The 23,044-nt window shown below is 39.0% G+C and overlaps 1 protein-coding gene across 6 annotated transcripts in view; it reads right to left on the bottom strand.

The window, feature by feature from the left end:
- Positions 1-23,044, bottom strand: part of SPIRE1 (spire type actin nucleation factor 1) — a 125,775-nt gene that overhangs the window by 3,170 nt on the left and 99,561 nt on the right. For 2 of the 6 annotated variants that reach the window (XM_057397431.1, XM_057397436.1), the window contains exons 9-14: positions 20,049-20,090; positions 12,898-13,061; positions 7,757-7,847; positions 6,756-6,898; positions 4,094-4,267; positions 618-755 (exon numbers count right to left, since the gene is read on the bottom strand). In XM_057397431.1, the coding sequence (XP_057253414.1) occupies positions 618-755; positions 4,094-4,267; positions 6,756-6,898; positions 7,757-7,847; positions 12,898-13,061; positions 20,049-20,090 (752 nt within the window). The remainder of the gene's footprint in view (positions 1-617; positions 756-4,093; positions 4,268-6,755; positions 6,899-7,756; positions 7,848-12,897; positions 13,062-20,048; positions 20,091-23,044) is intronic. The other 4 variants (XM_057397432.1, XM_057397434.1, XM_057397433.1 and 1 more) reach the window with 4 other exon arrangements.

Genomic DNA, 23,044 nt, shown 5'->3' with positions numbered 1-23,044 from the left:
CAGAGGTAGGCCTGTAGGTAAATACACTGTGAAGTCAAAGTACACTTGCTGGAGGTGTTCAAGAAGCACAAATCAAAAGTAGGAGAAGGGGACACTGCTTCTACTGGTGAATACCGATTCCCAATCTGCAGTTAATGGGTTTTCTAATACCAAACCTCCTTCCAGGGTCATACATTGTCTGACTTCTCTAAAGCCTTTCATTCCTTTTTTGCTTGACAGTAAAGATTCACATGAAAACCTCACTGTAGTTTCCTATGGCTATCTGTAGTTCCATTTTCTGGAATAGAAATGCTAATCAGTACTGCAGAAGGCAGGGAGACAGAAATCGCTTCAGTCAATGATGTTTAAGAACATGCACATATAGACATGGTCTGAAAATTGTGAATGCTGCTGCATTTTTATAGACAATCAAAACAAATAAGGTATTTCCATGAAAAGTTTTGACTCTTCTGCACATAATTCAAGAAGCTGACCCATGTGTTATACATTTAGGGGGATGCTTGGTGGATATCTCTTCTTTCTCTCCAATACAGGGTAAGAAACAAATGTGTAAATAGGAGGCTTGTGCGACCAGCCTCCCTCAAAAAGCTTTGGAGCTTCCACAGGCTCAGCCCTACCTTTCCTTTCTTGAGAGCAGTGTAGACATCTTTATATTGCTGGTACTTTTCCAGCTCTGCCTTCACAAGCACCTGACGGATGTGCATGACCTCCTCCACTGTCAGAGACAGACATTCCACTGGGTAACAGAACTCCTCCTGGAAGCCAAAAAACCTGTATTATTTCAAAGTCAAATAGCTTCTTCCAGACTTCAACCTAGACAACCAGCCACCTGGTTAGTAAGTCCAGAGAATAGAGGATTTCTCCCTTCAAAATGGAATAGCACTGGCTCATTCATGGGCATCACATGAGTTCCAAACCACCAGAGACTGCATAAGTGTGATCTAAATGGTCTGATGTTCAGCCTTCAGAACAATGATGGTTTTCTTCATCTTTCCTCCTCAAACCACTTGACCCTTCTCTCTGATTGTTATTATGATGTTTTGTTTCAAACCAATCAATGTTCAGGTTTACAATTTGAAAGGGAAAAGGTAATTTGGCAGATGGCTTTACTTTTAAGACTTCTGTTTGAAAACACGCAATTTCTCTGAGACTGTGTGATGCCCAGAGTGGCCAAGGAAAGTTATTAGTAGCCCATTCTAACAGAAATGTTTATTCAGTGGTACCACGTCTTGGTGCTCACATGATCAGAATCTTACCAAGGCTACAAAAGGTTATGTCAGTTCAGGCAGAAAAGTTCTCCTTCCTGCCCCAGAAAAGTAACAGCAGCAATTTAAGCTCTGTAGAATAATCTTCAAATATAAAGCAGGAGAATGGGTTACCCAATGTTGCATTATTAATGGCAGAGACTCGAATAGAGACTGGCAACTTTCCACTTACAAAATTCTGCATCTGTTCTGTATTACAGCATTTAGGAGAATACTGTGCAGAGAACTCCTGAATTTGGTACCAGAGAATAAAAAGCCCCAACCCAATTTGTAATCCAGCCCTGTAGTTGATTATACATTTCCAACAGAAAGACAGAAACCTCTGTGGGAACTCCCATCGCTTTATGCTTAGTGAACCTTTTCAGTCAGCCCAGAGGGGCTACTGTGTAGTAATGACAATGACATGTAATGCTCTCTGAATAAATGAAGGAAATTTCTCCTGCAAATAAAAAGACATGGCTGACAGTTTGGCCATCTCGTTTACAAATTGAACTGATGAATTGGATTAGCAGTAAAATGCTCCATTTCCATGTACTCAGAGGTCTGTTTTGTCTTTCCATTAGATTAAAAAGAAAATCTTTCTACGTTGCAGACCTGGCAAACATTAGCATTTAGGAACCACCACATTTTTAAAAACTGTTGTCTTACCTATCTAGAAAGGGAACACAAAGACACTTCACTCTGTTTAAAGTACCCCACAAAAGACTAGAATTGAGTTAACTTTGTTAGATTTGCCAGCTAAACCTTTGGGGTATAGAATCACTAGTTTTCTGGAAAGAACAAACTACATCAAAAGCAACTGCAATTTGCTCTGAGGTGTAAAACTGCACAGCCAAACCAAAAGAATCTGTTCCTTATGAGCAACTTTACAGCTAACCAGCAGCTTCTCAGCCTTTCATTCTGGGTTCTCCCCATAGCAACTGTCTCGCTATGGAGAAGCTGGGGTGAGATGGGAGAGGAAGTGGGTGGGAAAGCGAGATGCATACAATGCCAGCAACCCCCCTTGAGTCTGCATCGTGGGAGACTGAGAGAAACTGTCTGAGGTGAATGAGGCTGACTGAATGCTTGTAATCAATCAGAGCCTTAAGGCCTTTCGAAAGACATTTCTTACTTGAAGCTCTTCCTTCCCCCTCATGAACGCCCATTCCTTTAATTTACAGAACGATGATGTCAGGGAATACTGCTCCTTTGAAGAAAGTCTGTGGATCTGCTACAGGTGTAGAGCAGGTACTAGGGGAATAGTGTGGATCACTTGTACCAATCAAAAATGATTATCACTAAAGCAAATAGAAATAGCCAGCAGGCGACAGGGGAAACATAGAAAATGTTCACATGTTTAAATGCTAATGTTTTAATTCCAGAGCTTACACAAGGACAACAAAATGTTAATGCAACATTAAATGAAAGATAAATATTATGCCGATTTCAGAAAACCACTTGACTTCTCCCCCCACCCCCCTTTTTGGTATAGAAATAAGTAACAGGAAAATCTTTCTTTTGTTTCTACACTACCTCTAAGGCATTGAAATTAATGAAAATTACTCTAAGCACTGACTAAACTTCATTAGACAATGGTGCTTTGGAGTTATTGCTCAAACTTCCAACAATAATCTCCACCCAAATGAGGCCGCTCCAAGTGAGAGAACTCCAGCTCTCTGCAACACTCACATACAACAGAACATACTAAAGACAAAATGTGGTTTGAACGGTCTTGATTTTCTGGAATTATAAAAATACTAATTATAATGTTAAAGAGAAGTGAGCATTCTTATTTTGAAAGGGGGAAAAAAAATCTTACTTAAAAACACTATTTGGAACTTGCAGTTTCCATGATCCTCATGAGAACTGGCTTAACATTTTGTCTGTGCAATCATCTTCTATACACCGTAATAGTTTAAGGTGTATATGTGTATCTTTTCACTCAGAAAAGCAGGTAGTAAGAATTACATATCCATAATGTGAAATAAAGTACTTTGTAGGTTATCTTCAGTATACACACACCTAATAGGTCCTTATGACTAACATATTTTTACACTAATATATTCCTTGTAAAACTTGTCATTAAAGGGTGTCACTAGGCGTTCAAATGAGCTGCACTAGTAAACTGTGATATGACCAAGTGCCAAATTGGCCTCTAAATTCTGCAATTCCCAATTAGTCAAGCACTCTAAACTCTCATTGCTTTTGCAGACTACAAGTTTTTAAGAAGTCAACTGGATATCTCAACTATAAACTCTCCTGCAAAGGTTCCACACTATCACTTATTGGTTGAGACAAGAAAAAGAAGGAAAAAATTACATTATTCATGTTCAGTTCTACACAGGGCTAAATAAATCAGTTTTTCCTTTCAGTGGATTTGCCTTCCCTGGTACATAGCTATTAGTTATCCTGCAAGTTCTGATACGTAAGTGAGCTGAGGACCAGAACAATATGTAGCTTTTCAAGTAAAACAGACTGCAAATGCCCTTCCATTCTACATAGCATATCTTGGTAGAAATATAAAGCTTATTCTTTTCGACATAGTCCAAGAATTACAATAGTTTTGCTGGATTTTTGCTGCAGGATCTTCATGTACTGTAAGATTTAAGGTCTGTCCCATTGATAATCTTGTGATGTTGCATTTTTAGTTTGCTGTCCTTTCAGAACTGATTTCTTTTCCCCGTGAGGTGATTGAAGACACACAAATATCCTACACATATTGAAATCAATGTCAATCAGGTGCAATGTCCCAGCCTAAGCTTTAATTCTTGCCACAGCTTAGGAAGTGCTCCCCTACGAGGGAACATGCTGGTGAAGGTGATTTCCAAAGCCAGCAAAAAGAGGCAAACCTTTGTGGGTTTCCACCTGCTGGCAAAAGCTCTCTCACAGAGACAGTACATAGCCCCTGCCACCCCACACACGGCTGCTTCAATGGGATGAGAGCTGAGCAGAGAAGCTGTTTGCATAGTTGAAAAAAGTGGTCTGAAAGCCATCCTTGGAAATAAACTGGTTATCCTAGGAACCTGAACAATAGATACGAAGCAGAGAAGCGAATGCTGTGTATAAATGAAACCATTAGCTTTGGTCCTCTGAGTCAAGAAAAAAATAATGATGATAATACTTGTAATAATTAAAAAAGCAAAGACATCCATATGTACTTCCCAGTTCATTGGCTTCATCTCACTCATTAAGGATCAGGTCAACTCACTACGGTAAGCACACCACAAGGCTGAACCCCCCAGTCACTGAGCTGCCCCACCTTTCCATGTAGCGCTGCCAAGGTGACATATCAAAAGGACTATGTTTGGTATTTTTCCAAGTTTGTTTCCCCTCCCCACCTACTTAGGTCTGACTCCCTCTGTCTGATGAGATGCCAGTTCACAAAACCATCGTTAGTATGCAAGACAGACCAGTTTCCTGCTAATCCTGCTAAGAGACCGTTTTCACTGGCATTGAGGACTATTTATTGACGAGGCCTCTTTCACCTTGGTGAGAAATGCAGTCACAGGAGCAGGTGATAAGAAATGAAACTCCATCAATCCTGGAGGAAGGGATGAAGAAGTGTGAAGTCAAATAAAAAGTAAATAATAATTCTGCACTTATTGAGAAGCGTTCACTCCGGGAATGGCAACATTACAAATGCAGCATCTGGCGCAGCCACTGAAAGAAGCTGGCATCCCTCTGGGGAAGGAAAGACTTGCAGTAAGTCAAAGCATGGAACTGGGCCTGTGCCCGCATATCAGATATCATCTACAAAAACTAAAAACAAAAGTACTGCGGGAGCTGTCTGTTACACCCTAGAGGGCACTATTGCCAAGTTAAAGAATAGCTCTCTAGGCATCAAATAAAATAGGTTATTAACAAAACATCATTTCATTACTGATTTTCCTTCTTTCTCACTTCATAGCAAAAACCAAGCTAGGTGACTGTCCTCTAAAGACTAACCCCAGCCCCCGCACACACACACAAAAACCCAAACCAAAAAACTCTCCACAAAAATACCCCAAGAACAAAAGAAACAGTAAAACCTTTCCTGTTTGTTCCCACATTAACCTTACTTAATTAATGGCTTTTTCTCCGTTTTCCTTTAATATTTTTAAGGGGGGTGTGGGGGGTGTGTGTAGAATAATTGAGTTAGTTTTTCTGCAATGGTTTTATTTTGCAGGTATTTTTCTAGGCATAAGTCAGTGAACAGACAGAGAGGGAGTATATAATGCTTCCTACTCTCCTCCCTTTAAACAGTATGTCTGTGAATGACTCTAGCCCTATCGGAAAATAAAGCTTGTGCTTCCAGTGAGTGCAGCAGGCAATAACAGAGTGATCCATTTTATATGTTAGTGTCTTCAAACACATGCTGAAGGAACCCTCTAGCTTGGTTCTGGTGCAGTATGTTCTGGTGCAATATGTTCTGGTGCAGTATGCTCTGCTTCAAATTTACTCTGACAGAAGTCTACTCGTGTTGTGCATTTATTAACATGGTACCACCTGACCTTCAACTGGAATGAGAAACTACCATTCTATTTGGAAGGATATAATACAAAAATCCCAGCAGACCCTCTGAGAAGGAGGAAGCATGTTGTGGGAATATTTGGAGATTATTTTCTTGTTACTGTTTAACTTCATCATCTAATAGGTATGGATCCCAGCTACCATTTCTTGGGCCAACAAAAACACTCTTCAAAGGCCATTAATACCACTGTGCTACAAGATGGGACAAGTGAATATTCCCTTCCTTCCAAAACTAGTATGTGTTTATTGATTTCTCTATTCACTAGCACCTCATGGGGCATACTTTAAACCCTGCTGGTAGGAAAATCGATGAGGAATATAACCTGCATAAAATTACAAAGCACTAATTGGTATGTCAGCATAAACAAACCAGGATTTCACACCCTTTGCTGTTTATACCCTGTTGGAAAACAGCTCTCAATTACGGCTAACTGATCAAATGTACTTTCTTTTCAAGCAATAATAAAGGTTTTTGCCTCAGTAACTTCAACAAAGCAACATAGACAAACCTTGATTTGGATTACTGAAAGAGCTTTCATAGGTATAAACATTACTACACAAGTTCTTAAGGTGGCAAGGAAAGAAACTGTTTCGCTCATTTACCCATTAACTGATATACTTCCAACAACTAAAAAAAAAACCCCAAAATCCCCAAATAGATCCACTGCTTTGGAATTGTCTCTACTCAAATGGAAAATCAGTAAGGTGAAGTCTGTCTGTTTGGGCAATGTTCTGAAATAAAATCAAGACACGTGGCCTTACCCAGAGTCCTAATCAAAGTGCAAATGTTTTCTGAGGCACCTGCACCTGGGATTGTGGATAAATACGCTAGCAAGACAAAGTTCAAATCTTGATTTCAAAACGTCTTTAGTAGCCAAGGGCTGTTTCTGAATTGAGAAGTTTTCTTTGAGTCAAGTTCTAATCACACTGAAGCCAAGTTTTAATTTTCATTATATTCTTAGCATGCCTCTTTTTCTCTCTCCTACCACCCACTCCACTTACAAGTGATCTGGAGCTCTGTTTTGAAGGTGGTAGGAACTGTCTCACATTGGTTGGTGTTTCCTTTTCAATGGAGTGCCGTCTCTGAGGTGGCTGCCGTCTCTCAGGCTGTGGTGTAGATGATATGGGCAAGAACTTTGGAGGCACTGCAGATTCAACCAGTGTTAAAAAATTAGTTCTTGTGAGTCAGACTGTTGGATACATTGCTCAGTACTTAAACCAGCCACGGATTGGCTAGAATTCCCACATCCATACTCAGAGCACCAAGACAGGTATCACATTCATCACATTTTCCAGATTAAGAAAATATGAATACCCATAAAAGTAGCAAATATAGGCTAGTTTCTATGTTATACTGTCCAGTTAGCATCACATATAAGTTTGGTGTTTCAGGGTGTTGGCTTATCCTAATTATTTCACCACTGTACACAGAAAACACATGCACAGATTACAGGTTTCATTACAAAACCTTTCCAGGGAAACTGAAACAATTTGAAACAAATGAAAAATATTGTTACACTGTAAAGCCTACAATAACTGTGTCTGAAAAAAAGAAAAGAACAGATCCTCCCCTCTTCCCAGTAAGTACTTACGAAAAATAGCGTCTTTCAAACAAATACATTCACTGCCATGGTGACAGAGATGCAGGAAACATTTAAATTGGTCTTAGGCTAGAATGTGTTTCTGCAGCAACAAATTATCCCATGAGAAGAGCATAGCTAGACTACCCAGCGTTCACTTCTGAGCTCCTCTGCAGTCTCACATCAACTTCAGGTATGACACCTTCTGTTTCACAAAAACATCCACATATAATGGAGGCTAATGCCTTTCAATCATTAACCACATGTGACCTATTCAGCAGGTTCTAGGGTTCAGCTTTAGAGATTTGTTCCATTAACAACACTCAGCCTCCGCTTTCTATGAAAGTTTCAGCCAAAGTTCATAGAGCAGGTGACAACACGAGTGTGTAAAAGCAGCCACTGGGCTCTCTCATCAAAACTCACTCTTTCTGCTGCTGGTACCTTCTTGAGAGGGGTCTTCCACTTGTGAGGGGGAGATGCTGCTGCTACTTGCTGATTTGTGTACTGATTCCTCCTATGTGGCAAGAGGAAAAGAAACAGAATTTTTCAGGGATTGTTTTTTTCTGCTCTTACTGCTTCTTAGCACACAGAAATCACAAGCTATCAAAGGCATTTTGCACCAGTCAAACACTCAAAGCCCTGGAAGTCCTGAGAAAAACACTTCACACTACACATCACTGAGTAAATGGAATTTTCAATGCTTAGCTTTTTTAGAAACTGGAATAAATGGTTGGAATTCGGTGTATTTAACTATCACAAGAAAGAACAAGATCAGAAGAAAGATGCATGAATTCAGAAGGACGTACATGAATCCATTGTAACCTGCTAATTTTCCTCAGTGTATTCAAGGACTTCTAAGGATTTCCAGCTACAGCAGATACATTTAACTCAACACTATCATTTATCTCACACTATCAAGGAATCAGCACTTGGATTTCTCTGGTATCCAAAGGAATGAGAGCCACGCATACAAGTGACTTGGGTAAACAGAAATTAATCTGATCCCCACTGCACTGTTCACTAATCCTTAATCCTGGTGCATTTCTCCTTTCTTCCTTATTTAAAAGAAATCTCATTCATTATATAAGTATGTTTCATCACAAGAGCCAAGAGCAATTCTTGCAAGATGAATTAAAGTGAAACAGGCTTTGACTAACACCTTTCAGTTATCTACAGCATTATGCCACCCAAATTAAATCTTTTGCTTTCACCTAAAAGCTCTGTCTTCAGCCACCAGGTATCAGCAAGATACAGATCATCACAGGCACCTCCCAAAGGAACAGAATTGAAGGACTGAATGTGAATGCCCTTTAGTTCTAATGTGAAAGCTTTTAACCAAGGAGACTTACATCATTTAAGTTGTCAAGATTTGCAGATCAAAAAAGTGACCTGCTCTAAAATCCAGCAAGCGCCAAAGCTTCTCTCTCACATATTTCCTTAGTTATGTGAATCGCAAGCAGGAAAACCTCCACTGGCTGAAAAACTGCCTTCTTTGGTAATAGCAATTTGGAAGGAAAAAGCTGGCAGGATCACCTCAATGAGCACCATGCATCACAGGACACAGGCCCCTACAAATTCCCATCAGGTGATCTGTAATTTATGCTTAGTCCAAGGGTACACACTGTATGTGAGGACACTGTGAAGTATACTGTTCCCACATGTATGCCACAACACAGTATTCTACAAAGGGACTCAAACCAGATCAGATCCCAAACCTATATATTCACTTTAACATATCAAGTGTGACCCCACAAAACAGCTGCAATGGGAAGCTTGTAGGGAAGTTTAAGCAGCACATTCAGCTACATGAGCTGTTTCACTTCCAGAAACCAGTGTAGTTTAACTACAGAGCTAGGTCAGATAGCTTTGCTTATCACTGCTTCACGCCACATGGCTGCTTTTAAAGACCACTGGAGAACTTGCAAGACAACTGGATGCACTGTTCTTTAGAAGGGGTGCAATAGTGTTCACAAATCTAGAGTTAAACATTAAAATTTTGTGAAGGAGAATAACCCCTGTGCAAAGGGAACTTAAATTTCTCACTTTATAAAAGTCAAATTCTTCTGAGGGAAAGATTACTAGAAGCTAACAAGCTAAAATGAGGAACTAAGCAAGCTGTCAATTATTAAAAAAACATAACCATGGTGCTGTGCTGCTCATTTTCATGAATGAAGAGCAACCAGAGCTTCAGAGAATGCTTTTTGAGAAGCAGGCAGAAAACAGCTGTCTCCAGAGCACAATCCAAGCAATCTTTGCTCTAGAGAAGTCTCTTGCTCTGTGAGACCTTACCTAGTTCTGACCAAAAATTGTAAGTACTTCCAGTTGTCAGCATTTTATGCCGTAGAGTTTTACAAAAGACTGAATGGTGATTCAAGGAATAGTCTGTGCATTGAATTTATTTACACTCTTTTCAGGGTTTTTTTGTTCTCCCCTTTCTTCCATTTTTCCTCTGTCTGAAACATTGGCACAGAGAGAAGAGAGATAAAAATGGTGCACGACTGAAAATATCAAAAGCCTGTAAATATCTTATCTTAAAACTATCGAACGGGGATTACAGAAACATTTCACAAGTCCATCTGATTTTGCCAGTTGCCACCTTTCAGTGGAAAGAAATAGCTACTGACCATTCTTCGTTCCACTTCTGAACTTGAGACAGACCTCATGTCTCGGTCACATATTGCAAAACACGGTATCACACAGATGTCTCCATCTCGCTCCCATTTTTTGTGAAGGACATCTAGTTACTTCACTAGTAATGGATATCCGAACACTGGCTATTCCAGTGGCCTAGAAATCTCAAAAAAAAAAAAAAAAAAAAATACAAACCAACCCAGAATAAAAGAAATGGGCAAAACCAGAGAATAAGGAGCTTCTCTGTGGTAAAGACCTACAAGATTACAGGAGCTACATCTCTTATTCTAAAGAATGGAAGGGAATGAACTGTCAGAGCCAATGGCTGAGTATAAAAAATAGTATAAACAACCAACCCAGGGAGAATGGAAGCCAGGTGTATGTTAAATTTGACATATCATTCTAACAGATATTCCTAGTTTGTCATTTCAAATTACTTTTTCTGTGCATAAACATATCCATTGAAAATTCTTTTACTGCCATATGATTCCTCAAACACTGAAGGCTTTTTTGAGAATGAAATCTTGACCAGGTAGTCCTGATGAATCATTGTATGAATTTCTTCAATTGTCAATAATGTCAATACAGTAACTGTTGACTATTTTGGTAGAATATCTGACGTTTTACATTTGAGGTTGGATCAACGCAACATCTGGAAGTGTGCACTTCTTCACAGATGACTAAACAATTAGAATTTTACATGTACTGAGAAAGTTGCAGCTTTAAAGGCATCACCTTAAAACACGTGAATATGTTACTGACATGATTTTTGTCTGGATATCTGAAGCTTTATTAGGAAGATACCATTTTTATAGCTGTATCAAAAATCACAATTAGGTTGCTGCTTCACGTAGCCACACAAAGAAAAATGGCACTTCCTCCTCTCTCTCTGAAACTGTGATTCTAGTGGTGATGCAGAAAAAAAGCAAGGTCAAAAAGCAGGAACGGTTTGTACAATATTGATGCTTGCCAGCAAATGGGCATAGGGTTCCATGCTATATCAGATTTTTCCTTTCACCTCTGGCTAGCAACACAATGTTGGGGCACAGTCTGCATCACAACACAGCTGACAGAAGAACAAAGGGGATGCAGGGGGAAGAAACCAGGTCTGCATCATAGCTCATTCAGAGGTCTGCAGCTAAGCAGCGCAGGTATTTGCAGCCTGTAATTTAGGGCATAACATAGTCATAGTTCAACTCCCAGTGAGTAAGTCTAAATAGGTGAAGCCAAATTCAAATTGCAGGCAAAGAGGTGGCAGAGTCATTTATAGGCAATCAGGACAACACATATGCTTTTCTGTGTGTTACGTACAAAATGAAAGTCAGGGAAGAAGACATTCTGACAGAGTGATCTTCACTTTCTTCAAACATTCTATGTCCTGCGCCCTTCATCAGCGTGGAAAATTTCAACCAAACACCCTTCAGCTTTCTTATTTTCACTACTTAAGCACTGTTCCTGAGCCCCAACCAGTATTCTGCTGAGCACCTTAATCATCTTAATTGCTTCACCAGCTAATTCTGCTGACTCAAACCAGTACAGCATCTATTCTCTGTGACAGCTCAATGTGGCCAATTTATTTTCACTGTATCTTTGGCTGTGTTCCAGAACTTATTCTGTAAGACTTTGCTTGCCTACATAGTATTCCCCAATCAATAGTTGCAGTCAGACATCTTATTTTTCCCTTAGACAAGAATCACTTCAAGTTTCCCTTTACAGAATTTTATTTTACTGGCTTCTGCTCATTTTTCTGTGTGAAATATCATGCTGCATTAGCTTCGGGATGCACAGGGCTGGGAAGCTGTAAGTTCAAGATTCAGTTCTCATTGACAGGTCTTAATATTCCTGCCTCCTGCCCAGCTTCTTTCACATTAGCAAAACCTCATATAGCCTCTATTGTAATTTTAAAGACTGCTGAGAGATTTCAAAATGGAAATCTCTTCTGCTTTCAGAATAGATGCACCAAATTATGCACCCACACAAGTCACCCACAGGATAATCCCCGAATACAAAGACAGCCAACTTTCACAGATCAAGAAAGTATGCAAAGAGACAAATTTCTCCCCGCATATATATTTTGCCAGCCTCCTATGTTTCAGCTTAGAGACCTTTGTAAGCACCCTGTCAGGAAACCCCTCCTTTCCCATTTACTAGAGAGAACGGCAGTCAGGGAAGACTGCCTCCCCCAGGCTAAAATCAGCCTCCATGTATAAACCCTGCCTGCATGTGCTTTTCAGACAGCTTAACTTTCAGAAAGGTCCAAACTCAATTAATATTACTACTATTGGTCCAGTAGATAAAGCTCATTCTTGAGGATGTAATGTCGGTACTTCTTGAGGATCATATATTGCAACTTTTAAGCTAGAGGGCTTTTTATGCATTTTAAAAATCTTTAACTCTCCATTTGAGATGGGATGGAGTCAAAGTTGTTCCTCCACATAAGTGGTATTTGCATGTCTTTATCTGTGAAACATTTATTGGATGTTACTTCATAAGCCTTTATATCAAAACTAACACACTGACATTTGCACCAAACTGCAACCCCTCTGGCACAGAGGATGCTCTTTATTTAACATCTGGTACAGTGAGGCTGGCCTCACATGTGAGTTCATTAGTGACAGCTCCTGCCAGAAGGGTACAACACATTTTCCTGCATTCCCAAAGGCCTAACTGCTACATATACACTGTGGACAGATACTTATATTAGAAAAATAAATAAATTCTGGTTTAAGGACAAAATTAGCATTCAAGCTTTCAAAAGAATATTCCCATTTTTGAGGTCTGATCTAACATTTTTTTAAATTCTGTGGGTCAACAAAGCAGTCATAGAAAATTCAGATGATAATCTGCAAACTCACTTCTCAGCTGATCAGTTCAGCAAATTAAAGACTAAGACTCAATTCTGACAAATTGAGAAGGATGCTGATTTTTTTTACCTCTGAATCTGAGCTGTCAAGTTCAGCCAACGTTGGAGCCTTAAGGAGTCTCTTGCGTTGCACTGTCGCTTGTGTGGCCCCATTTTGTTTTTCTTGTGGTGCTAGGCCACCGTTCACTACAGAGGCATCCATCAATTTTCTCCCAGCCTCTGGTGTAGATACATCTATCAAAAGAAACAGAACAATTGGTGTTTGGACCTGATTTTTATTTTACCTTCACAAATCTTACTGCCCAGGCAATACACACAAAGGAGAAAAGAATTATTGTGATAGTTATATGTGTGCAGTCATTTTACTTTAGCAATACATTGCTCAGAGAGCTACAAGCAATGGCTTGTGCTACAGAAGCAAGATGAAAGAATGAAAGCAGTGGAAAAAGCAGCAGTGCACAATACTAAAAACTAACCTCAGACCAACACCAATCCACTTACAAAAATAATCCTGTGTTAAATCTGGAAATATTCTTTCTTCTAGTTTGTAATTAGCTACATAACAAGTATCAGAAGATATGTAAGTGCATAAGTGGGTTTCCAGTGAATCTGAAGACAACGCCATACAGAGATTAGAAGGTTTAGCATGGAGTAAACCTAGTTTTTCCTGTAAGGACAAAATTACACTTTATTCTGCAGTACACAGAAGGGAATGAAAATGAGCTAAATAACTAGTGTTCATCAAAACATGCACAGTCCTTAGGCTTGGTGGTCATTTGTATTAAAAATATGTCTGTGATGTCAGATCTTCATGTAATAGCAGAAAGATGAGGCTCCAGCTCTATTTTCATCTACGTGAGTTTTACAAGGATGTAACCCCACTGAGTAAATTACTGAGGATTTCTACCAGTGTGCAACGAAGATGCATCTTGGATAACATAAACACTGGGTCTGCTATGCTTTGCCTAGCTTAGCTTAGACATTAAGATAATGACCTAAGCTTTGATATATTAGGAGAGCTTAGAGTTTGGTCTGATAAATCAGTTTTATCCCTATAAAAGTACAAAGTACAGTATCCCAATCTGAAGAAAATTGTGTTGGAGGGAGAAGGAAGAGAAGCTTTTAATGTTCCATTTGCATGTATGCCTAAGCATCTAGTCTTTCTACAGGTGTGTTTTTCTGTCTATGTAATTATAGTACTCTTTCCCCAGTCCTGTAATAACAAAGTACCTCGAGGTATTATAAAACTAGGGTAATGACAGGTTACTATTCCCATTTTTATACATGGTGAAAAGAGGCACAGAAGGTCAAACGACTTGTACCTTAGGTTACCAGGAAGACTATGACAGAGAAATGATATCACCCAGATATTCCCAGTACCAGCAATGTAAGTACTCACACTTCACTTGGAGTTACTTATATAGTTGTCCTGGTATAAACAGACTTGGTCACAGCTGCTGTAACGCAGTTTGCATTGATAAAAGCTGTTCTTGCACTAGGAAAATTAAAACAACATAGTCTAGACATAGCCTCAGTTGCAGCAGTAGGTCTGTTTTACAACACTCTCACCAGAGCAGCTATTGAAAAGGAATAAGATGAGGAATGGGTTAAATAAATATATATTTTAAAGGATTAATTAGATTATTGTTAAATGCTGGAAACTGAGCTAGAAAGGACAGAGCATGTATTATAGCTCCTCTGTAAATCATACCTTCAACTGGGAGTATAAGAAAAGGTGATTATTTGGACTATTAAAGTCATGGTGACATTCCAAGCTTATGAATCTGTGTACTACAGTGTTATTACTGCCTTCAGGTCCTCGCTACAAAGAGTTGCATTCAAAGACTTAAGACTCTCTAACCCTTAGTTCCTATCTTCAAAGGCTTTGCTAATGGGTGTCCTGTCTAGCACTATGGCTTATAGGTCATGGTTTTTTTTTCCCCTCTTAGATTTCTGCGAGTAGAACATGAGCGTCCTCCACATCAAATGCATTCCTGCTTTAGTAGCCACTCAATACAATCCCAGAAACCAATAGCAGAGAAACAAAACCCAAACTGCCTCACTTCCCTGCTGCCAATACCACTTCTTGAGACCTCATAATTAGCTGGTATGCACTTGATTGAAGAAGCTCAGGGTTGCCCAAATGAGCAAGAGAAAAACCTTTGATTTGTCTTTTGATTGCCCAGGCTGGTTCTTGAACAGGCTGTCCAATGAAGCAGCCCCAGCACCACCAACACAACAGACAAAGGTGGTGTCCCTTCTCAAACTTCCTGGGTGGTGGCTCTCCTGCCTGATGGTATGGAGGGTGAAGAATGGCCTGTAAGTACTGTTGGACTCAGTAGTAGAATAAATGATGGGAAGGCCAACAGTACTGCCCTCCTTCCAAAAAAAATAAAACACACGATAGGTCTGGGAAGAGGAAAGAGGAGGGAACATCCACCAAACATCCCCTAGCACTGTGGGAGGTGATGGAATGGATATCCAGGGCACATCATGAATTCTTTTCTGTTGGGGTGTTTTTGCTGTTGTTGTTGCCTTGATTTCTATAAACTAAGGCCCACTTTCTTTAGGCTCCAGAAACTGAAATCTCTGATCCATTTTGGAGGCAATTTATGTAGCCAATCACTATCTAAAAAGCCTAAACCAGCTGTATTTTAAATTCATACATATATGAGTTGTTCATACATATTCTTGAGTTGTCCATATGTTGGTTTGTAAGTCTTGAAATACCAGAGAAGTTTTAGATGAATTAAGAAGACAATCTAATGTAATACTTGTTTTGAAGGGCTCTTCAGTGGGAAATGTCATTTATTTTATGTATTGTTAAGAAAAAAAAAAACAAACAAAAAAAAAGAAGTTTTTGCAACTTGCAAGCATTAAAGAATAAATTAAAAAAAAGTAAAATTGAAAAATCTACAAAATCCATTTTGTCAATAGTGCTTAAGTTCCTTTTATCATTCCTGCACTTACAGTACTGGATATATATGAATAAATAGGCTATCCTAATTTAAGGAAATGATCATTAAATTTTACAGTTTCAGCAAACAGATTTCAACAAAAATAACTTGTTCCAAAATTAAAATCAGAGTTTGTTAGCAGATACAGACCAAAAAATTATTACTTTATTTAAACTATTTTAGTGATGCACTCAGGCAACAGAAACATTACCGATGGCAAATAATCTTCCATCATCATAAACAAGATAAAATTAATCAGGATAAACAAATCAGAATCAAACAATAGACTAATGCTTATCAAAATGAATATGACAGAAGAAATTCATGGACAAGTCTTTGAAACAAAAACCTAAATTTATTTTCTCAAAAGGATAATAGTTCACAATCTCTACTTTCCCAAAACATCTAAATGTTTTGAAGATGATTCAAATCATATTAAAAAAAGGCTTGTGTGAGTAACAGCCTGGGGTTAAGGCTTTATTAGAGAGTTAGACACACTGAGAGAGTTTCATTTCTCCCTGTTTTCAGGCAGCAAGCACAATGAGCAGTACCTGCAAATTGGATGAATGTGTTTGGTTTCTTTTGTGTTTCTTCTAAACTATCATTACAACAGGCAAATAAAAGAAGAGAAGGTCTTGATTTGATTACTTGATCTTTGCGTTGGCCTTCCCTGACTAGTATTAAGAAGGGGGCTGGGGTGGGAAGCACAAAAAAATCCCACCCTAGGATAATACAAATGTGCCTTTATTTACATGTAAAATGATATCTCTCATGAAACAAGGAATTAAACAGACCACAGATTACACACAAACTGCAGCAGTCATGTAACCATATGCTGTCGGCCTCCTAACCACCTCTCCTGAGCAAATAATGACAGCAGAATCCTGAATTTTGTTCTACATGGCAAATGAACTCCTTAACCTCATCATTTTTACACTGAGTTTAAAAGAATGCAAAAATGGATTTTCAGAATTATTACAGACTTACTTCTTGCTTGTTATCATGATCATAATACACTGGGAAAGATTACATAATGAAAATGTAATAGAGATGTGCTGTTCCTTTCAATGGACTTAGATGACAAAGTTTAACCCAAGAACTAATAAATCAGTAATACAAAATGCCAGTCTTCTGCTGGTGTTTGCATTACATTCATTATTGTGTTATCTACATTAAAAGATTGCCAGGAGCTGGGAGAGTTCCTTCCTCCTTCCTCACAGTGGTCTGAGGCACATATCATGTAAAGCCAAAAGTGATACCCATCACCTCACAAGACTGGGAACAAAAGAAATAATGGGATTCAATGTTTCAGTTTCCTTTTTCTTCTTGCCCTGCAGCCCCCCCCCCCCCCCCCCCCCCCAAATGTGCAAAACCCTTTCTGAAGTAACAACTTCAAAGCAGCCATGAGTACAGCTCTGAGGTAAGAAATGGAGTGTTAAGAGTGGGAATGACTGATCTTTTGGGTTGCATTCAACACAGTGCATTGAAATTAAGCTGTTTTAAAACTATTTTTCTATTAGAAGTGGGCAATGATTGTCCAGCCCCTGTTCAATTTCTGAGTACCTCTCAGACTACTCTCATTACAGGTGGCTACCGCTTGCTCCTTCTATTCTACTAGTAGGAAACAGCAGTGTAAAAGGGGGTCCCAGGTACCCCTCCTCTCCTGTTCAGGATAACAGCAGGCATCTGCATGGAGCCGGACAGTGTGACATACCAACTATACCTGCTCGGTCAGTGCCAGCAAAAGTCTTCTCAGGATTGTTCTATCATCCCCGTCAAGGAAATTAGCATAACATCAGCCTGCACCTATCCTTTAGCACTTACTAGGAAACACTTCTGCTTTTCAACAGGTTTTGCAGTTTTTCAGTTCAGCAATTCCATCAAGCAGAGAGCAATGAAAGATGTGAAAAAGCATGAATGTGGAAACACTGATGAAAGCACAATATAGCTTCCCAGCCTCCAGAATAAAGAAAAAAGTAAAAGCACACAAAGCAACAACATTCAAAGCTACTGCTTATCTGCTTACTATCGACATCCCAACCCATCTAATTCATTTGTACAGCTCATCTGGTGTCTCAGATCTAACTGGAATGTTTTAATCACCCTGAATTTACTTCTAAAGACAACTTATCAGATCACTCAGTCACGCCATATGATGCTATTTGCTGAGAACCCCATGACCTGAAAAACCAAAACCAATCACAGTTGGAAGATGGATAAAGAAAACAGGAAGAGTTCTTCAATGGTCAGTCAAAAAGAACAAATCCAAGTACAGTACAGATTGCTATGAAGCTACTTTTTAATAAGAAAAACATAATGGTAATGACTGGATATGGATAATGGATTTATGGATGATGGAGGGACCTTTTAACTAAATGCTGTTTGGATTTAAACAAATGAAATAAAAGGTAAAAGAAGAAGCAGACAGACATGTAAAAGGACAGATCTGAACACTTCCTTCTTATTGTTCACTGGCACATTTCATTTTATAGTCTTAAGACTGAAGGAACTTTGGGCATATCCTAAAGTAGCACTACTTTTTGAAAACCAAAGTTTGCTGTTTATACAATTAACTGAACCCCTGGGGACCTTTCAGCTCCCAGTGGAGTAAAACATGATACCAGGTGCATACAGAATTTGAATCCCACTACAGCTGTAGTAGCTGCACAATATGCCCTGAGTGTAAAATTTCACAAAAGGGATGGAGCTGGATTAACAGCTTGCCACCGCCTCTGACGGGGAGAGCCTGTTTCTTCCTCCCATCCACCCGTACTCATCACCTACTCTGAGCCAGCTCTCTGATCATCGGATCACATAGTAAGCAGGTTTAAATCACTAAAAGAGCAGAAAAAAAAATGAAAGTATCTGTTCCTGGGTTACATGAGTTTAAGCAGGTCATGTTGTGAATAAATGGGCAGGACTTGCACAGAGAAAGAGTGGGAATCCCATGCTCTGAGGGGAGCCTGGGGAAGAGAGGGATCCACAGGAGCCCCTCCTCAGCTCTTGACAATTGCAAGCTGTTTATTTGGCTCAGCCAGAACATGAAGCCACGTTCACAGGTAAGTCACTTGTGAACTTTGCTCCCATATTACAAAACTATTGTAATTTTTATATTACAGTAATAAAAAAAAACAACTTCTATATGGAATTTCTAGTCCATAATATATGAGTATTTCAGTCATATTATGCCTTTCTATGGGGAAAATAAACACATGAGGTTAAAGGGTGAATGAAGAAACAGAGGATGAACACTCTGCAGAAGATGCAGATGAAATGTTTCTGCCTACAACTGGAAGGAAGGGGGGAAGGTACGGCTGCTGCTGCTTCTTCACAAAATGAGAGCATGGATTTATTTGGAGACGGTTTTTTGGGAGGTCACCTAGGGGAAATGAGGTGAGAGCTAGCATAAGAGCTGTCCTCAGTGGACAAACCTTTGAGGCTAATGTAGACTATTTCCAGCCTCAATGATGGAGTCTCTGAGCCTGAGCATCCTGGAAAGTTAGTGTGCAATGAGGGAAGAATGGATTTACTTCTGGCTAGTAGGCACAAACTCTCTCTGATGTTGCTGCCTTTGAAGTAGAACATGTCCATACAGTTACTGCACATCCTAACTAATGGCCCACCAGGAGGAAACTTAAAATTTGGTTTTAGACAGTTGATGAAGATCAGCTATGGAATCCTCTGTATCAGCTATTACCAGCAAACCTTAGCAACTTATTTTGCTAACCAGTAAAGAAGGAAGGTTTAGCTTCTTTTGAGTGAATGTCTGATTTCACAACTCAAAAAGCATTTACTGTAAAGACACTCAGCAGAACTGACAGTTCCTTTCTAGATTACTATTCATAGCTGCATTTCATTAAATCTAGAAAGGTATAAGAGTTCAAAACTGGTTTTGGATCCTTGTGAGAAATTAAGTACTGCAGAAGATGGTGTAGTGAAAAAGTGAGTAAAGACACAAAGTCAGATCAGACTCGAAGGTGACATTGTTTGGAATAGCTCTGGGCCACCTTATTTTGATTATTTATTTAAACAGAATTCCAGCACTCTATTTCAGGTGAAATACAGATGTTTCCTATACTGAAGCATCCTATTGTGGCAACGGATAGATAGATAGTAAGATAAGTAATTTATCTTAATTTTTATTTTCACTGACCATATCTTGGAAGAATCCCTTCAAGTTTCTTTCTTAAATGGGAATTCAACAAACAGATGGAACAAATTTCACAACAAGCACAATAACCACGTCAGGTGTTGCACCTTTTACCTGACAAGTCAAAACTGTAAGACATGCTAAGTGGCCGCACTGCTGTAAAAAAAAGGAAACAACAAAAAGAAAATAATTCAGCTATTAGAAAAGCAGAAGGGCAGTGAAACCAAGAGATTAACTCCATTTGAGACATTTTGGATTCTGTTGCCTAAATCCAAAATGTGTCACACTTACTATTGCTTTACTGAAGCAAAGCGCAAAGTCTGAAAACTACAGCAGCATAAATGGTACTTGCAAACAGAGCGATTATAAATAGTTGTAGAATGAGATTTTTCTAATTCAAGGCAAGTATCAATTCAAGGCAAGTATTAAAAATCAATTTTTTTTTCAATTAAAATGCCATGAAAGAGAGAGAGGGGGGAAGGTAAAGTGAAAGAGAGGGAAGAAAGAGTGAAAACAAAAGCACAAAGCCACACTTCACACAAGTTTCAGTGACCTGAAAAAAAGATATTTCTAATTTTTTTAAGCATAATCTCCAATGATTATAATTAAACTAATAAAGAGAGACACTCAAGCTAAGCTTGAAAGTACTTGAGCAGTACTTTCCTTGAAAAGGACGGAAATACAGGCCAAACACTGTGTGATCTGTGCCGATTCTTGTTCTTTTTAAAAATCTTATGTGGACTTAACCTTTAAAATGTATTCACAATATTATCCCCTTCTTTGTGGTCCTCTGAGCTTTTTATTTCTAGATAAGAAGGTGGTCATGTGGATCTTTGTTTCTGGAAAGGCCTATGTATATTTCCCGTTAAACGGTGTAATTCAGGGAGCAGATACTCAAAATATTTCTCAACTGAAAACAAAATTTCAGTGCACTAATACAAATAAGCAGGCCATGCCCAGTGACAAGAATGCACCAAAACCCACATCAGCTTATCTGTCTTAACTGACAGGTGATAAACATGCAAGTTGGCATGAAAGGGGCTCTCAGCCACATATACCACTGCATTAAAAGGTGTTTAAAAAAAGTCTGTGCTGGGAGTTTTGTTCATGAGAACAAATTTATGTAATGACTGCAGTAGGTGGCTCACCTAGAGTAAAATTTGGGAGTCAGGGTATTTTTCCTGTAGCTCATTAAGTAGACAACGTCAGCCACAGGCAACAGTTACAGAAACAGTACAGAAATCCCTGTTCAAACCCAGCAAAAAGGCAAAAACATTTTAAAGCGTAAGGGTGTTTATCACCTAATGCCGAGTCCTAACTGAAGGTTGATAAACACATACATGAAACAAAGTTTTCTCCAAGCTCCATTAGCTCAACTTGCTTGAGTCACAAATTCAAGCCTTAAGGACATGTACCTCAAGGCTGTGTTTGTCTCGATAGCTTACTCTGATGATTTTACAAGGTTGTGTGAAAGCTCACTCCAATTTCTCTGCTCAGACCTCTCCCTCTGTCAGAACATTACTGTTTCCAAAGAAGTTTTAGGCTCAGAGCAGCCAGCCACAGGGTGGCTTTTCTCAGCGCCAGATCAGGGTAAAGATCTTACCTGTATGCATGCATGTGCTGTGCAGAGCAGAGCAGAGGGACAAAGCCTGTTGCTGCTGGGAAACACATGCCATAGGTCCACCCATATCACAGAGGAGGAACTGCATGAGTACAGGCCCCCTCACCCCAAAAGTCAAGTGTAGCTGCACGCTTGCCTTCTATAAACTGATCAACTCTGGGACATGTGTAACGTACCATATGCTCCCAAATATTTCATTCTAATGCTTTTTTGGTTTTCTTCTTTTTAAGGGCAACAAATATTTCTGTCCAGAAGGTGCAAGTGTCCTACATGGTGTTTCTAGTTAGATTTATAATCCTTAAACCTCATTACCTTACATATTGTAACTCTAAACTGCATTCAGTGATCATCTAAATTATATGGCAGATCTATTGGTACCATACTGAATGTCACTAGCATTACTCTATTCATACTTCTGCACAAACGTATTTTATTCTAAGGAACTTTGGACATAACAATCACTTCAATGTGAGAAAATCAAACCCTCATGTTTCAACATAAGAAAAATTATCTTCAAGGCCTTTGCTCTTTTTTCTTCGTCATGCCAGCAGCAAATAAACACTTGGGAAATAAAACTTGCATGCATGCATCCCCTTTTACACCTTCATATGGTATTTAATCCAAACAATTCACTGGACGTAAGGAGAATTAACGCTGTTGCAAAATCAAAGAATTTAATTCTTTAACAAAAAAATTAAGAATTGGTGAAGACAGTTATCCCTCACTGGGGGCCATGCCCTGAAATCAGCCCAGGAAGTCCTAACCTGTAATACTCAAAAATTTAACATTGGTTTTAGAAACTGTCTACTAAAAGGGTTGGATCTTATTTATATCATTCAGACATTGTAAAAATCTACTAGATCAAATTTGCTGCCCCTGAGAGGACATGATAATTCCCAGAAGAGAACATTCAAAATACTCGAACTGAATGTTTCAAAGAAAATCAAGGAATTGTTCCTCATTTTTACAAGCTTCCTACATTTGGAAAAATGTCTAGACCTATTAGAAACATTGATACAGCAAGCATGAACTGAGTACAAACAGAAACAATATACAAAACATCGTGCTTTTAAAAACGCACCCAAGCATTCAGCAAACTCTACTTAGTGCTTCAAAAAACAATGCAACAAAGCAAGACTGATGAAATTGTTTTTCTGCAGAGACAATGGGTTGTCACAAACCACTTGAATCTGGACCAGTGCCTTTAAGCACATGTGGCAAGCACAAGTATTTTGCAAAAAGCAGCACTAGGGAATATATGTGAATTATTTCATGCTTTTCAGACAAAAAAATTCCACTTCTGCTCTTCAAAAATCCAGCTAGCTCACTTTTTCTGATACAGATAAAAACTGTCCTCCAAGAAATCTAAGTCACAAAGTAAGACTGCATTTGTCATGCTTTTGTCATCAGAACTATTGAACTAATGCAAATTGGTAATCCCCGGAAAACATAGTATTTGTATAATCTCACAGTGGGTTCTTGAATATAT

Source organism: Pezoporus wallicus, unplaced genomic scaffold (genome assembly GCF_028554395.1).
Source record: "Pezoporus wallicus isolate ANWC-B61680 ecotype Strahan unplaced genomic scaffold, APGP_CSIRO_Pwel_v1 contig_227, whole genome shotgun sequence".
Lineage (NCBI taxonomy): Eukaryota > Metazoa > Chordata > Aves > Psittaciformes > Psittacidae > Pezoporus > Pezoporus wallicus.
Note: the sequence above shows the minus strand (reverse complement) of the source record. Positions and strands in the feature narration are given on the sequence as shown.